The sequence below is a fragment of the Tinamus guttatus genome, unplaced genomic scaffold (assembly GCF_059628265.1).
Source record: "Tinamus guttatus ecotype Peru unplaced genomic scaffold, ASM5962826v1 Tinamus_guttatus_pri_ptg000260l, whole genome shotgun sequence".
Lineage (NCBI taxonomy): Eukaryota > Metazoa > Chordata > Aves > Tinamiformes > Tinamidae > Tinamus > Tinamus guttatus.
This window is the reverse complement of record NW_028288794.1, coordinates 3,218,251-3,234,561: the sequence shown is the minus strand read 5'-3', so window position 1 is coordinate 3,234,561 and position 16,311 is coordinate 3,218,251. Positions and strand designations below refer to the sequence as shown.

Here is a 16,311-nt window from a genome sequence, read left to right as displayed (position 1 = left end):
GAAATAACTATTATGCAATGTGAAATGGATGACACTTCAGAATTCACTGCTTTGAAAGGTTGCAGTCTGGATTTGAGGGGAAGTTATGCAGAAGAGATGCCATATGTTTTAAAAAAAAAAAAAAAAAAAAAGATCAGATACCACATCAATATGCTTAATCAACAATGTATGTAACCTTTCATGGGTTGAAGGAAAATTTGGAGAGCGGTGTAAAACCTCGCTGCAGCTTTCCAACAACAGTTAGGCAGCTAAGCATTGTACCTGCCCAGAAAAGGCCCATCCTGGATTTCTGTTCCTATGCTCCATCGAGTGCAAGAGTGGGAATTTCTGTAATGAGTGAGGCAAGTCATTGACAGCTGAAAGTCAGGTACAGGCAAATGGTAAAATCCCCGTAAGAACATTGATAGGAGGGGTGCAGTGAAGGGACTTCTTCATGCATAAAGTCTCTCCTGGTTCTCTTGCCTCTCCAGAAACTTGGATATACTGGAGTGTGTTCCGTGAGCAGTTGTGCAGGGTGCAAGTGCAGCCCTAGCAGCTGGAGTGCTGGCGGCAGGAGAGCCTCCCTCGCAGTGCTGCCCTTTCCAGAGGAAAGGCAGGGAGAAGGGGGTAACTCGCTCCTCTTTGTGCACTACGACAGGAGATGAGCCTTGAGCTTCCCTTTTGTTATGTACTGCTTAAACCTCTCTCTGGTCTCCTCATGTAATACTGTAGTTGGAAGAAAGTGAAGGTATCTTCCCTTACCCTTCCTCAGCTTCTCTTCTCTCCCATCTTTTGCACCAATCTTGGCCTGAAATCTGTTCATGGCTCATTCTGTTATCAGAGATTTTTTTCAGATGAGTTTGTTTATACCTTCAATGATGAACAAAAATATCATTAAAAATACACTGTGAGCAGACTGTAATTCAAGGCACATGACTGCATATAATTATATACTTCTCCTATTCATTTCTTCTGGCAGAGTTGGCTTCTTTATTTAAATTTTTTAGACCAGAGTAATACATAACAATTTAGAGTACAATTTAGAGGAAAAGCATACAAAAAATCATAACATTTTAAGTTGTAAGAAATGAAGGTGTTTGAGATGCATAAAAGCAGAAAACAAATTTAGAAAGAAAATCTAGGAATACATACTGTTTGGTAGATTTCCTTGACTTCTCCAGAATATGAATTCCTTGGAAATTAATAGCAGTCATCTTTAAAGGGATTAGATAAATAAGTCAATCTTTCAGATCACCTGGGCCTGTTGAAAGAGTAACCATAGGTCCTTAAATATCCATCTTAAAGAAATTACAAAATAATAGGTTTTTTTTAGGAACCCGAGAAAGGCTAATGTTTCAGAAAGATGGAAAGTCAATATAACAGGAGAAAAAGAAAAGTTGGTGTAATTTGAGTCAGCCAAACTTACCTTTTTATACCACACTAAAAGCATAGACTCTATAGCTACAATAGTTTTCTTTTTTTTCTTGTTTCTTTTTTTTAATCAAGTTCATTAGAAACATTAATATTTATACTTCAGCAAAACCAAAATATCTAGCATGTAAAGGTCAGAGGAGGTAAATGAAGGTTTATTCACTTAACCTTAATGTTTTGCTGCATAAGTAAAAACTGGGTGTTGACCTTTAAATGATAAATTGTCACGTTCACCTTTGTTAGCTTAAAAATGACAATAAAATGCTGGCATAATGAGAACTTTAATGCCAGGCGGTTTTCTTTACAAATGAAAGATAGAAGGCTGGTTTTCTCAAAGTGACTTTTTCTGTTTTCTCTAAATGCTCTGAATATTGTCAGAAATTTTGTAAATGCAAGAGTAACAAAATATGTTTACTGTTGTCCCTGGCTCAACTTGGCCATAATGGCCTTCAGGAGAAGTGAGGGTGACTCACGCAGCTGGAGCTTTAGGCCTCAGCCCTGCGGGTGCAATTCTGTGGTTGGGCTTTGCATCAGCATGTGTCCTGTTCGTCAAGAGCTGTTTCCACAGCTACAGACACTTTGTTGTGTAGATTATTTCCAAAAACTGGTGAAACATTTTCTTATTGCCCAAGCAGACTTCAACTCCAGTATTTACAGTATACAGTATTTACATATGTGCATATAAAGCAATATAAACAATATATATGTACGCACACACATCTAGGCAGTGCTACATGTCATTTTTCTGCAGTCCAGTTAAAACAAGAGCACAAGAACAGCTGATACTTTGTATTGCAATATGAAGCCACAGAACAGTTAGAGAACACGCATTTACAGAAGATATTTGCATTTTTTTAAAATGACCTTTAAAATATGACAGATAATTAAGACCTTGGGAAGATAAAACCTTGAGTGTTTCTGACCCACAGTAGCTCTGAAGTTGCTTGAACTTTCTGTTTTTATTGACCTTTGGCTTATATTTCAAGAAGCAGTTTTTACATTGGTAGCTTGTTTGTGGTCTGTATGTCAAACTCACAGTAGTGTTGACAGCTTTTATGTATTATATTCTGTTTTCTTCTTTATGTGCTATTAAAAGTGTTGAGTAGTGCATTTCTAATTTACAGGATACTCTGTTGGAGCTGGGCATTTTTTGACGTCAACTAGTATAGAAGTCATAGGAGGAGCTCCTCAACAGGAGCAGACTGGTAAAGTAAGAGATTCTTCATGCTGTTTGTCTGAAGAGGATTTCCTCCTGTCCCTCTCCCTGGGGGGGTTCCAGTTTAGGTTAATGTAATAAAGACAAGAGTTGGATAATGCAATTTCTCACGGCGGGGAAAAAGGGCAAAGATGGAATGATGGAAAAATAATCTGAATAGCTGCTGTGAACTATGGTATTAATGAAAGATACAGATAGGAAATAGAGAATAACTGTATCCTGGGATATTGTGTGTTCCCTGGATCATTCTCTAGCCCCCATTATAGAAAAAGCACAAAATAGGATTTCAGATTACTGCTCACTGAACATTACTTCTATTTGCTTTTTGTTTTAGGCATACATATTTAACATTGAGAAGCAACTAAATATCCTATTTGAACTAAAGGGTAAAAAGGTAAAGGTTTAATGCAATTATTCCACACCTTAGAGCGTCCACCCTGCCTTCATAAAAAATTGAGGATAACAGGATTCCTGTTTGCACGCAGCTCGGTTCTTACTTTGGAGCTGCGGTTTGTGCTGTGGACCTGAATTCAGATGGCCTCTCAGACTTGCTAGTGGGTGCTCCGATGCAAAGTACCATTAGAGAAGAAGGAAGAGTTTACGTTTACATCAATTCAGGTTCTGTAAGTATCTTCTCTTAAGAATATGTAATATTCATTCCAGTGTAACAACCCAATGAGATTTCCTATCTGGTATTGTAAGGTGCAAGCAAAACAACTTCAGTATCAGAATCCCATATCCACTGGTAGGTAGTGCCAAGTGTTATCTGTAAAACAAGCTGACTTTCCAGCAAGAGCAGAATGTGTGGAAAAACAGCAGCAGGACTCTGGAGCATATGTACATGTCAGATGTGAGCTGTGTGAGCTTCAGCACGCTATTTACGCTAGTGTTGAAACCGAAGGCAGGCTGCTTGTGTTTCACAGTAACTTGTGAGTTAGAGCCTGCTACTCCTTCCTACATCAAGTCCCTTCCCATTACCACGCTCACTCCTGAACTGGCATGTTAAGATCAACTTACTTAGCACTTCCACAGCAAAGAAGGAATGAGATATTTGTGTGCAATTAGGAGGAGAAGCAAAGACGAACAGTGGTAGATCTGTTAAAATTCTCCACTTAGGCAAATAAAAGAAGCTGGACCATCTATTAGAACCATTTTCCTTTTATTCTTTTTAGGTATCAGAAATGAAAATATAATCACTCTGTTTTTGGTCAATTTTGAATTTATCCAGTGTTGTTAATTTTATCTCCATATCCATTTTCCATCCCGCCTCCACACACTGATGCACATTCTTTATTTTAGCATTAACATTTTCTTACTATGAATGCACAGAGAGTTAAGCCACTGTAGGACACCTCCAAGTTACGAGAGCGCACACAGTGCCTTTGAAGCAGCTCCTGGCTACTGCCTTTTTCGGTGCATACATGCATACATGTTCACACAGTGAACTGTGCTGTAAGCACCTGCACTCTGATGGAAGCTTGCTGCTGCTTAGAGGGGTTTGCTGTGGCCACATGTCACTGCTGTGTTTCTTAAAGAACAACTCCATTCTGAATATAAACTGTGCTAAATATTGCTGAGTATCTTTGATAATCCTGTCTTGTGCAGCAAGGAAGACTTTTATCATCCAAAAACCCTTTAACATTTGGAGTAATCACCCCAGTCATCTAGAACATGCTTTGTTAATGTACTTTTCATTGATTTTGTTTTCCTTCAGGAGGCAAAACTGGCAGAACTAGATATAGAGCTCAGTGGGAGTGACTCGTATGCAGCCAGGTTTGGAGAGTCCATAGCCAATCTAGGAGACATTGATAATGATGGTTATGAAGGTAAGCATCAAAACAAAACCTTCATTTTAATTTTTGCTTTCTACTTACATTCGTGCTTTCTAAATGTAACTACTGCAGAATTCTCCATGATCCACTGCTGCCAGCTTCTTCTTTTCTTGAGCCCATGGCTGTATGGATAGCTTGCAAGTATGTGGTTGACTTGGGGCCCTTCAGCTAGACAGAGGGGAACCTGTACCCCAGTGCTTGTGTTCATCTTGTCATGTTTTCAGACAGAGAGGAATGGTCAGTGTCTGAGCAGTTTGCATGCACTTCCCTTCAGCAGAGAGGCTGTCCTGACACACTGTGTAGAGAGAGGATAGAAATACAGCAGGAGCTTTCTGCTCTTCCAAGATTCAGGAGCTCATTTTTGAGCCAAAACGTTCTAAGCATTTTACGTACAACCTTCCAGTTTTGCCCCAAAACATTTGCAGACTGCAGAGGAAAACAATATCTAAATATAGGGTTGAGGAACGGAGAAGTAAAAGCAAATTAATAGCACCATAGCAAAATAGGCGTATGATACAATATAACATAGAGTGGGCATCGTAAAACTGTAGGGGAAGGCATAGTAAGCTGTTGTAGGGAGCTGAAGAAAAGGAGGAGATATTTAGCGACAGGAGGAAAAAAGATTTTCTTGTAAGAACAGCTGGAAGCAAAATATAAAGAGAAATTGGGTGATAGGGGCCATTTGTCTATAGTAAGTAATAAAAAAAAAAAAAAAAAAAAAAAAAAAAAAAAAAGCACAGCAGAGCCAACTCGTTCAGTGATACAAACCTTCCGTATCAGCTCTGTGAAGATAATGGCATGTGTGTTCATGTGGACGCCAACCCCACCCCCCAAACATATGTTTTGCTTTAATTAGACAGCATAACTTGGCTGTCCTATTTTCATCTCACCAGCAGAGAGACATAACATACTTTGTGTGTTTTAGTCACTGAATATGGGCTCAGTCAGTATGGATTCAATCAGAGAGCCATTCAGCTAAACCAAGTCATCAGAGCTCTGCTGCACTCTTTTTGATTTGGTGCTGCACACTGGATTTTCTGTATTTGCAAATCATTCAGTTTTTTCTCGTTTGTGAATGAAATTTTGCATTTACTAATTTATACTGGTGAATTTTAAGATACTGTAATTCACTCTCCCTTTCCTTCCTCCTCCCTCTTTTGCTAAGTGTCCTCTGGCTATTTGAACCTTTTTTTCTTTTTTTTGGTAATGTTTTGGTAAGGGCTGCTAAGGGTTTGTTTGTTTATGTGTTGGCACACTCATTTGGGATTAAATCATCTCTGCATAAAACATATTCCTTTGTTTAAACCAGCTACCTTCATTGCCTTGCTGAATGCCCATTCAAGCTGTTATTAGCTGAACATTTCAGGGGAAAATATATGGTTCATTTCGGTCAGTGTAAAAGACTAATTTAAGCCATATAGGAATAGCAGAGTGAAGGAAAATAATCATAGTTTCAGAAAGGTAAAGGTTTTATTTTTCTTTTCTTTCTTTTTTTTTTTCTTTTTTTTTCTTTTTTTTTTTTTAATGCCATGGTCATTTTGGCCGCTCTGCATGATAATCTCTGAGGGGCCATATACAGTATTGTTGGGAAACAGATTTTTGTTTGAAAAAGGTTAATGCCTGTGGCTGGCCCTGTTTTCCAGGCACACTGTTTCAGGCACAGTCATATGACTGTCCTGGTCCGTACTACACAGAATCAGAATGGTTGGGGTCGGAATGGACCTTTAGAGATCATCTAGTCCAACCCCTCTGCTCAAGCAGGGACATCTAGAGCACGTGGTACTGGTCTGTTTGCCTTAATCTTTAGCACTTGTTTTTGAATTCAGTCATATCAATTTGGTCAGGTACTACATGGATCATGATTTGGCTTTCTTTAACTTTTCTTTGCACGCGAGTTGGGTACAAGCAATATTCAACCCATTAAAGCCTGAAGACAACCTTGTATGAAGAGGTTTTGGTGTCAGGTCAGGCAATAAGATGTAGCAGAAATACAAAAAATGATGGGGTTGATTGCAGCTCAGTCATTTTTGTGGATAGACTAGACACATACTTACTCCAGATCAGATCTTTCAGAAGCAGAGCTGATGGATGGTGCCTGAGAAGCTCACGTGAAAGCAAGGTGCACGTTGTGAATTCAGCCACTGCCAGGCTCACAGAGGTGCTGGGCAAGCCTGGTATGGACTGTCCTTGGCATGTCTGAGAGCCACCTCAGCTCCGCCTGCAGCACAAGGCTCAGAGAGAACAGAAACTACACAGCCGTTTTCCTCATATCCCGAGTTCCTTCTCCAAACTGCAAAGTTGCAGAAGCTCTTCCGCTTCCTCCAAGGGGCAAAACAAGCCGTCCCACTAAAACTGTTAGAAAAACAACTGTGGTCAAAATGAGCTGTATGCAGATTACCCAGCTGCAGAGCATCCCCTTCTCAGGTTACCGTGTCAGACCTCTGCTTTCAAGTGGCGCACACGTGTGTTTGCTGTAAACGCATCTGCGTTCGTTATACGGCTGGTACAGTCTGCCCTTTTCTCTTGCTGAAAAGGTGATAAAAATCTGTAGGCATTCTACAAATAATATGTAATAAACATGCAACATGAAGACTTCAAAATCATTAGTTTCTCTCATTAAACTGTTTTCCTACAGATGTAGCAATAGGGGCTCCACAGGAAGATGATCTAGAAGGAGTTATTTATATATACAACGGCAGGGACGATGGAATAACTCCATCATTTTCACAGGTAGGCTTTTTCTATTATTAAAAAAAAATCCAAAAAAGCTTTAAGTTTAAATCTGAGAATATTTTGTGTAATTTAACTTTCAGAGCAGCTCAATTACTTTAAAACAATTGATTTTCAGAATATTTGTACGGAGTCTGTGATTTCTAGTCATAATAGATAACTTGTAACATAAAAAATGTTCTAGAGGCTTCAGACAAGATTTATGGGGTGCATATTTATATTTTTATATTTGCAGCAGTGGTCGAATATTGCTTTCAGAGGCAAACATTCATGGGCAGGTACCTGCCTTCAGAGGCAGGACAGTTGTGCTAGTATAACTGAAAGATTAGCTTTCCAAAAATAATCTTCTTTCCTTTTTCCCCTCTTCTTCAGAGAATACAAGGACATCATGTCAGTAATGGTTTGAGCATGTTTGGACAATCCATAGCAAGTGGCGTTGATGCAGATAACAATGGCTATCAAGGTGAATTAAACCATTTTGTTTATTTTTGTTTATATGACAGTAGAAATGAACAGGAAACAACCCAACCATGCTACTCGCTACTCCTTCCAAGAGCAAAATTTGTTATTAAGGTGACATCTCACATCTTGCATTCAGGGAAGAAAAAAATGATGGGGTAAAGCTGAGGGCAAGCAGTCAGTTTTTACGGTCATCTCACTACTGTTGAAGAGCTCAGAAAAATGTAATCTTCATAGTGCAGAGGAGGAAGAAAAAGCTTATTTTTAGTTTTATGGCAAGCACTTTATCTGCTAATGTGACAGCAAGCTAGATTGGTCACCACAAGTACGTCTGCTGTTCAGGTTAGTGTAATGACCAGAAAATCTTTTATTTCTTTATGAAGTCTGGATCTTGTCACAACTCGTTTAGCTCAATGACTCTCGGGCTGTGCATCATCAAAAAATTAATCTGGCCTCAAGGTTTAGAGCACCGGATTAAGAATGTTGTGGAATTCTTGTGGGTGTGACACGGAAGTGCTAATATGGGCTAAAATAACTTGGCTGGTTTCAAATATATGCTCATTGTTTCAAGCACATTGTCAAAATATTTTGACATTGTATAGATTGGTGCTGTGTCAGATTCAGGTGCTCTGCGTCCTGCCACTGTAGTTATAAAAGCATAAAGTTGGCAGAAACTCTGTTCTGAGTTTTTCTGCAGAAATGTGAGTGGGTTATGCTGTGTGAACAGGCACCTTGGGCTTTCAGCTCATCTGCAGTTGCTTTCTGGGAAGCTCTGCTGTCATCTTTTAGTCTCATCTGGAAAGTATGCTCTTGCTCCCTGCCACGAGAAATTGTACTGTGCATATTTCTTCCCGTATCACATGAACAGTTTTCAGTTAATGTGGAATAAAATAATAAATATATACTTTTTCTATCTATTTATATATTTTTGTGTGTGTGTGTGTATATATATATACATATATATGAACAAATTTACTATCTATGTATGTATACATACAGGAAAACTAAATATTTGATTTACAAAGGAGGCAGGACCTGTTATTTAGCTGAATTGTACTCCCTTGTCGACCTTGGCATGGAAATCACATCATTATGTTACCAATATCTATAATTCCAGACAAATTAGTATGTAGCTTTAAGGGACAGGGAGCAAGGGTTTGAGGAATAATTTTCTATGCAAAGAGGTACTTATTTGTATATTAACATAAACTTTAAATAATGGGCAAACAATATTTTGATGCTGTCCAAAAATGAGCATACTACAAAATGCTTGTATCTGAGAAGTAATTTCTGTTGAGTAAAGATGCTTATCTATCTTTTTTTATTTGTTTGTTTATTCAGATGTAGCAGTTGGTGCATTTCTCTCCAATTCTGCTGTGCTGCTGAGGTGAGGTTGTTGCATTTCCATGCGTAAAGATCGTGCAGTTTAATTGCAAATTTTTAGATGTATTTAAAAATCTAGTAGCATGTTTTGGCCTCATGCAGCTCTCTCTGCTGTTTTGAACTTCTCTTGTTAAACTCTAGAATGCTTTTCAACTAGCATGTGCAACTCAACATTGTAGAGAAATACAAAATACCATTCTTAAGCTCTTTAAGTCAATTTTCTTTCACATGGTATTTTTATGTTTAAGAATGCAAAAATTAAGAAAATATCTTTAAAATTATCATCTTAGATTATAGATTCCGTAAGCTGATTCTGAAGCATTTTCTGAATGTTAACTTTTCTACATTGTTAGAACAAAACCAGTGATAATTGTTGAAGCTTCTCTAAAACACCCCGATTCAATAAATCGAACTAACTTAAACTGCATGGAAAATGACCAGCCTGCCACCTGTATGGATTTAAAGCTGTGCTTTACATACACAGGGCGAGAAGTACCTGGCTACATAGGTAAGCTGCTTGGGAAAAAAATCCAATTAATGTATTCATTTGAATAAGAAATGAACCTAGTTACAAAATAATCATACTGACATTTAATATTCCTAATAGTACTACTCTGGGCTCAGTAAAAAAAAAATAATAAAATGAAAAATTAAAAGCCTGGGGCAAAGTCAGCCCTATAAGTTACTGAAGCAGATTTTCTTTAAACAGTTTGTCTATAACTATAACTTGCTAAAACAAGTTGCATTTGCAGCAAGCATCTGGGATCAACAGTACACAGTTTTCAGAGGGCTAGAAGCTTTCATTAGGGGTGGACTTGTCTCAGGGAATTTGTAAATGGAGCATTTTGAGGTTGATATTATGGAACAATTTCAAGAGACTATGAGTCAGAAGATATAATTTCTGTCATAAATTCATGAAAATTATTGTGCCTAAAAGTTTTTATGACTTTTATTTCCCCTGATTTTAATTTTTCAGTTTTGTTTTATAATCTGAGTGTGGATGTGAACAGAAAAGTGGATACACAAGCAAGATTTTATTTTTCTTCCAATGGAACGTCTGATACAACCTCTGGAAATATAAAGATTTATAGCAAGAAAATTGCTTGCAATGATCATCCAGCATTTATGAGGGTAATGTAATCTTCAATATGTATTTTACTGTAAATCATTTGCTGTCCTTTATAAGCACATCTGCTGCAAAATAATTTGTATTTAATTTACATCTCCATTACATAATTAGAAAAGTACAGTATTTCTGTTGATAACTACAATTAATAGTTTTAGTTCTGGTGCTTTTTCAGCTTTTATGGAAAAGTCAATGGGCTTGTCATCTCTTATGACAAAAAGGATATGTATAATAATCACCACAGTGATGAAGGACATTAATGTTTCTGGCCTTTTTTTTCACCCCGTTTTATAAGAAAGCAGACCACAGATCGAGCCCATTCTTCCATCAACTGAGAATACATGATACAGCATGTGTTTACTACTGAATATTTATGACAGAACTTTAATATCTACCTTGTTCCTTAATTCAAACACTTTAGTAATTACACAGAGAGTATTTACTATGTAACTTCTAACCATTTCAGAGAACGTATCTAAGGTGTTGCTCCCCTTCTTACTGTGAGTGGAAGAGGCAGACTCACCTGATCAGAGAGGAACCAATTCCTGATCCACAGGAGGCAAAATGAATTGATTGCTAGGAGGGTGTCTGCAGGTTGAGGTTTATGGTGTGGTCTGTTTTGTGGACTTCCTGCAAGGAGCGCAGGACCCACTCGCAGGGCATGGACATGTGCAACCTGCTGGGAATTCCTCAGTTCCTCCCTGCAAGAAAGGCAGCCCTCATCTTGGGGAGATACTTGGTTAGCAAATCAGTCGTGGAAAATGAGAGGAAGAGTAGCCCATGGAAGAGTTTCATGAATGAGTTTAGAGCTGAACAATTTTGATAAATAATGTGCACTGTGCCAACAAGTGATGTGCACTCCTCTTAAAAGCGAAGACTGCACAAATGCATATCTAAAAATGACTACAATCTGATTGAGGCTTAGAACATCCAGGAGGCCATTGGCTGGACAAGAGAAAAATAAAATGAATCCATCTGCCAACCATTGTAGATGCCTGCCTGCTCCAGCAAAAACACTGGAGGAATAAATGGGAAGAACTTTAAGTCCTAACACACTGTGGAACAATAAAAACAAGGGACACAGAACTGCATTATATCTCAGACTGTATAAAAATATAACCGTATATAAACTTTATATCAACTGTATATAAACTCAGAAATAATATACTTTTCTCCTGTAAGAGATATCAAAGGGAAAAAGAATTCTTTAAGAAAATACTATGGAAAGGAAATATTTAGATGGAGGTGGGGGAAAGGGTTAGAAAAGAACGATCTAGCTTGTGTAGCCTTTTCTTCAAAATCTTGAAGGTAGCAGAAACTACTTCTTCTGAAACTGGTTACTGCTGCAGCAGATCCCGCACAGAGCCTGGAAAGCAGGCTTAATATTCTAGAATTATAAAACCTGCACAGAAAAATCACCACCTCCTCCATGTATTTTTCTTCTTCCTTCCTTTTACTTATTTTGTTTATGACAACATGAAGAAGTAGTTCTTCAAGATAAAGCTGCAGGGTGGAAAGGAAAGCCTCTACTCTCCTGGAAAGTTGCCCAGTTGCATCTCAGCTGGTAGCTGCCCCTAACTGAATGTGCTACTTAAAGGAGCGCTGGCAAATCGCCCCCTTCTTACAAGAGTTTTGTTTGCTGAGAGCGAGCTCATTGCCAGCCAACCTTGCACAGATTGCTTTGCCAGCATCAGCAAGTATTTGTGTAGGAGGAAGAACATGATGTGGCTTATCATCCTTATTAGATTCATTAGATCATTCCTATCATCTACCATTAGAGCTTTTCCCTGGTTTAACTCAATTCTCTTTCAAATTCCTAATTGGAGCCTTATGTAACTCCTTCCCCTCACTGAGGCTTCTGCACTTGTATGAAGTTCCTGAAGTTAAGTAAGTGTGAACGTCTGTCAAGTACAATTCTTGCAAGAGACCATGTACATTTTACTTTTTTGATGTAAACAGTAATTAATAGCTAATTAGTATAATGAAAGTAATATAAAGCAGATGCAGAAAAGACCTTGTGGAAGATTGTTATGAATTAGCTAACATGCGATATGGACAAAGCAAGCCTGTAGATAAGAATTAAAGCAGTGGCCATGTGGAGGGACAATCAGTGGCTGCCTATCTTAGGGACTCAGGGACACTCAGGGAATAATTTAATCAGGTTTCCTATTGTAGTTCTCAGTGCTTCAAGCTGTTCAGTTTTCACAAGTAGATAATTTGGGCTCTGAATTGCAACATTCCTACACAGTCAAGGTTTCATGTCAAAAACAGTCATTTACTGAGGAGTTTAATCTTCCCAGTGTGAAATAGGAAATATAAAGAAAGAAAAATAAAATTCAGTCGTGAACTGATTTTGTGGTTTTATGGGTGAAGCCCTTTTGACTTCATACAGAAATATTCTTTCTTTTTGCCTATTTTTGTAATTGGGCAGTACAGCATTCCACAGGTGTATAAAGCAGTACTGTTGATTAAAGTAAGGTAGGTCACTATTTAGTTAAACATCTTTTAATTAAAGGATCTTATTTCGAAATGCCTGATGCTGTCATTAAATGTATTATACTTTTCTGCATTTCTAATTTCTTTTTTTAATGGCTGGAAAATACAGGAGCAAATATGTCTTAGGAAATTATTTTATATGTGAAAAATAAATTAGTTCTAGGGATTTTTATATTCTTTAAAACATAAAGAATATGCATACATGTTTGTCTTATATGATCAACTCATTAGGTTTCCAATTTTCATAGAAAGATGTAAGGGATATCTTGACTCCTATACATGTTGAAGCAAGTTATCATCTGGGGCGTCATATTCTACAGAAAAGAAGAAACGAAGAATTTTCACCACTTCAACCAGTTCTTCAAAGGAGAAAAGAAAAAGATGTTATTAAAAGCAAGGTTAGTATATGAGTTACATTTTCAAATGCAATAAATAAATATTCTTTAAGTAGTCTTTAGATAAAAGAAATTTCACTTAGTAATATCTTGTATTTTATAGACCAGCACCTAGTGCCTGGATCTTATTTAATAAACTAGAATAATATACTTAATTGTCATTAAATTACTTTGTTTGCAGAATCCCTATCTAAGTTTTGTTATGCTAATGACAGTTGTGTGCAGAGAACTTCTAAGAATATTTAATACTATATATATTAAAAATATACATGTATATGTAAATATATATATTACACACATGTATATGTAAAATTACAATTTATATACATATCTATACGCACATCTCAGGACACACAGGTATGCAATTCATAATTTAAAATCATTATCTGTTTTTTTTTTTTTCTTTTTATAACTATTTCAGCTACGTTTGATGAGGCACTTTGCAGAATAAAATTTTATTTTAAAGTGAATTCTGTGTTAAATACCTAATACTGTGTTTGTATCGAACTGTTTCACTAACGTTGCAGGAATACTGAATCCATGGTGGTTTTCAAAAGCAGTCTAGGGGAGGGAGGGAAGAGGGTGGTGTATTCTGTATCCTTAAATGAACAGGAAATTGACTCTTCCCCAAACTTAAGAGACTTTCACTCTGGCTTAAGCCAAAGACAGGATGCTGTGAATTTTTAATGACCAGGAGGTCACAGAAATAGTATGGCTTCTCACAAACAGCAAGTTTCACATAATTCAGATATAGTTGACAATCAGAATTTTGAGATGTCTGACAGCTTCTTTAAATGGCCTTTTTTTTCCCCTTTGGTGTTATCCAATGTTTTGCTTTAGGAACCAAACAGCCTGAGAGAGAGAGAGAGAGAGACAGGCAGGCTCTTGTTGAACATAGGGACATGGTTGTGCTCTGTGCAACACTGTTAACAAAGGCACGGACACAGCCAACCCGTGGTATCCTTGGGCTCCTCATAAGGTAAATGAGGTAGTAAAGGTAGTGCAATAAGACTCTCTCGCTGCTCCTTACCAGAGGAGAGAAGGCAGGGATGTGTGCTGCGGGGCCACGGGCTGTTGTTCTGCGCGCGCACAATGTGCTCGGACACTGGCAGGTCAGAGCCTCAGAGAGGTGTGTTTATGAACAAGGACTATAAACACATTCCAGGTATTAGGTAAAAAGGTCATAGATTTCTTTTTTTGAAAATACTTCTACTCAGTATAATCTACCTAGTCTACTGAAATGCTGTTGTTATTTTCCTTTATAGTTTGTTTTTGCAAGGCTTTGCTCCCACGAAAATTGTTCTGCCGACCTAAGAGTTTCCGGAAAAGTTTTGTTTCCAAAGTAAGTATAGTACAGCTTTCATTTGCAGAAATTTGCCTTTTCATGAGGCTTTAGGATTATTGTGTTTGAATAATTTTGAGCTTTTCAGGAAAATAATGTGCAGCATTTTTATCTGTGATACTAGCAGTGCTATTTTTGTAAATGCTTCAAAGCTCTAAGAAAGGAAAAGAGGTCACAATGTATCTGTTTGGCATTAGGTACTGGAGAACAATAGCACCTTTTCAGTATAAATAAATAGGCTAAATGTCTTAATAAAGTGTGAAGCATCATGCTGTATTACATTGGGCCTCCAGTACCTCCATTAAAAATTACTTAGCTGTGAAGGATTAATTTATTTTGTCTAGACAGAATGCATTCATTATCCAGGAACAGCAAAGCAAACAGTTTTAGTTGGAAAAAGATTGAAATAAAGTAGGAGGGTCTGTAATGCCTTAGCTCATAACTTATGAGTCTTCATGAATACACTTTCATGTTTTATTTCAGTTGCTTAGATTCTGACCTGCTCTGTAATTTTCTAGTCTGTATCATGAATATTTTAATGAAGGATGACTGCCACAGAGATGCCGTGGTTAAGCTTGGCAGTTACAGCTGCTTACCTGGTGCTTTTGTCTTCTCGAGGCGGTGTTAAACTGGGGGGCATTTTTGTGATGGTGTCGTGTTAACAAATTCAGTGGTAATGTATAAAAGAAAGCTGAATGGTAAACAGATAACTGTAGTAAAATGCTTTTAAATTTTAAACTAAGCTGAAGTCGAGCTACTGAAATGTTAACATTGTATTTTGCTTGAATTTGCTTTTGTCTTGGAGCCTGTCTGCTTATGCAGTGCTTTTACCTTCTGTTACTTGTCTAAGTGCCAAATCCTTTCCCAAAGGTGTTCAGTGACTAATGCCTTGGTTTCGAGCCAGAATATCTGATAAATGTGTATTTCTAGGCAGCCCTTCTGCAAGTCTTAATTAAACTTTAATGTCAAGCTGAAGTTTACTTTTAGACCCTCACAGGGTATCTCTACTTGTAACACGATTACAGAGCATTACATTGAACCTGAAGCAGTCGTAGCTCAGTCTGGATTGTGATCAGAGAGATATAACAATAATATGAAAGAACTTAAATTACCATCTCATTTCTTTATAATAAAGTACATATCCGTGTTCATGTAATATATTGGATCAGAACTGTAAATCATTTGAGACGTAGCGTATACATGTTCTTAGCATTCTTTGATGCATCTAAATACTCCAACCAGGCTCCACAGGCTTTATGGTACCTCTCTGTAAAGAACTGAATTTTGAATAGCATCTGAAAATAGTGTTGCATTAGCATATTGCTATTCTTGTCTGTAAAGTGAACTGTAAAAGCAGAACCTGACTGCTCTGATAACATCGTTCTTGCTCTCACATTAATAACCTTATGGTTTAAAAGATACAGGACTGGACTTGACTGTCATTTGTTGTTGTACTGTCACACAGTTGTTGTACCTTTTGTTAAAGGAACAAGAAAATACTTTCCTCATAACTTCCAGCTGAGTTTGTTTTCAGACATTAGAGCAAAATGAAGTTAACTGAAGGAGCAGTAGAGGGTTTTTTTTGTGTATAAGCTCTGAATTGTTTTTCACATTGTGTTGTTCTTCACGCTGCTTTTCACTTACATTCTGATCATTATTTTATAGGCCTAATGAAAAGAAAATGTATCTTACTGTTGGAAACACAAAGACATTGTTATTGAACGTTTCTTTGCTCAACACTGGAGATGATGCGTATGAAACCGTCCTCCACATTCAAATCCCGAGAGGTCTTTATTTCATCAGAGTTTTAGAAGTGGTAAGAACAAAAAAATCTTACAGGTGTTTATGTAGAATTACCTTTCCCTTCCTTCAGCAGACAGGTTTTAAGCCGGAGTGGGCCTGATGCATCCATCTGAGCTTCA

The 16,311-nt window shown here is 37.5% G+C and overlaps 1 protein-coding gene across 1 annotated transcript in view; it reads left to right on the top strand.

The window, feature by feature from the left end:
* Positions 1 to 16,311, top strand: part of ITGA4 (integrin subunit alpha 4) — a 34,673-nt gene that overhangs the window by 9,325 nt on the left and 9,037 nt on the right. The window contains exons 7-18 of the mRNA XM_088526989.1: positions 2,535 to 2,620; positions 2,961 to 3,020; positions 3,112 to 3,249; positions 4,341 to 4,452; positions 7,094 to 7,188; positions 7,561 to 7,651; positions 8,989 to 9,034; positions 9,384 to 9,538; positions 10,007 to 10,161; positions 12,901 to 13,050; positions 14,313 to 14,389; positions 16,055 to 16,205. Of these exons, the coding sequence (XP_088383115.1) occupies positions 2,535 to 2,620; positions 2,961 to 3,020; positions 3,112 to 3,249; positions 4,341 to 4,452; positions 7,094 to 7,188; positions 7,561 to 7,651; positions 8,989 to 9,034; positions 9,384 to 9,538; positions 10,007 to 10,161; positions 12,901 to 13,050; positions 14,313 to 14,389; positions 16,055 to 16,205 (1,316 nt within the window). The remainder of the gene's footprint in view (positions 1 to 2,534; positions 2,621 to 2,960; positions 3,021 to 3,111; positions 3,250 to 4,340; positions 4,453 to 7,093; positions 7,189 to 7,560; positions 7,652 to 8,988; positions 9,035 to 9,383; positions 9,539 to 10,006; positions 10,162 to 12,900; positions 13,051 to 14,312; positions 14,390 to 16,054; positions 16,206 to 16,311) is intronic.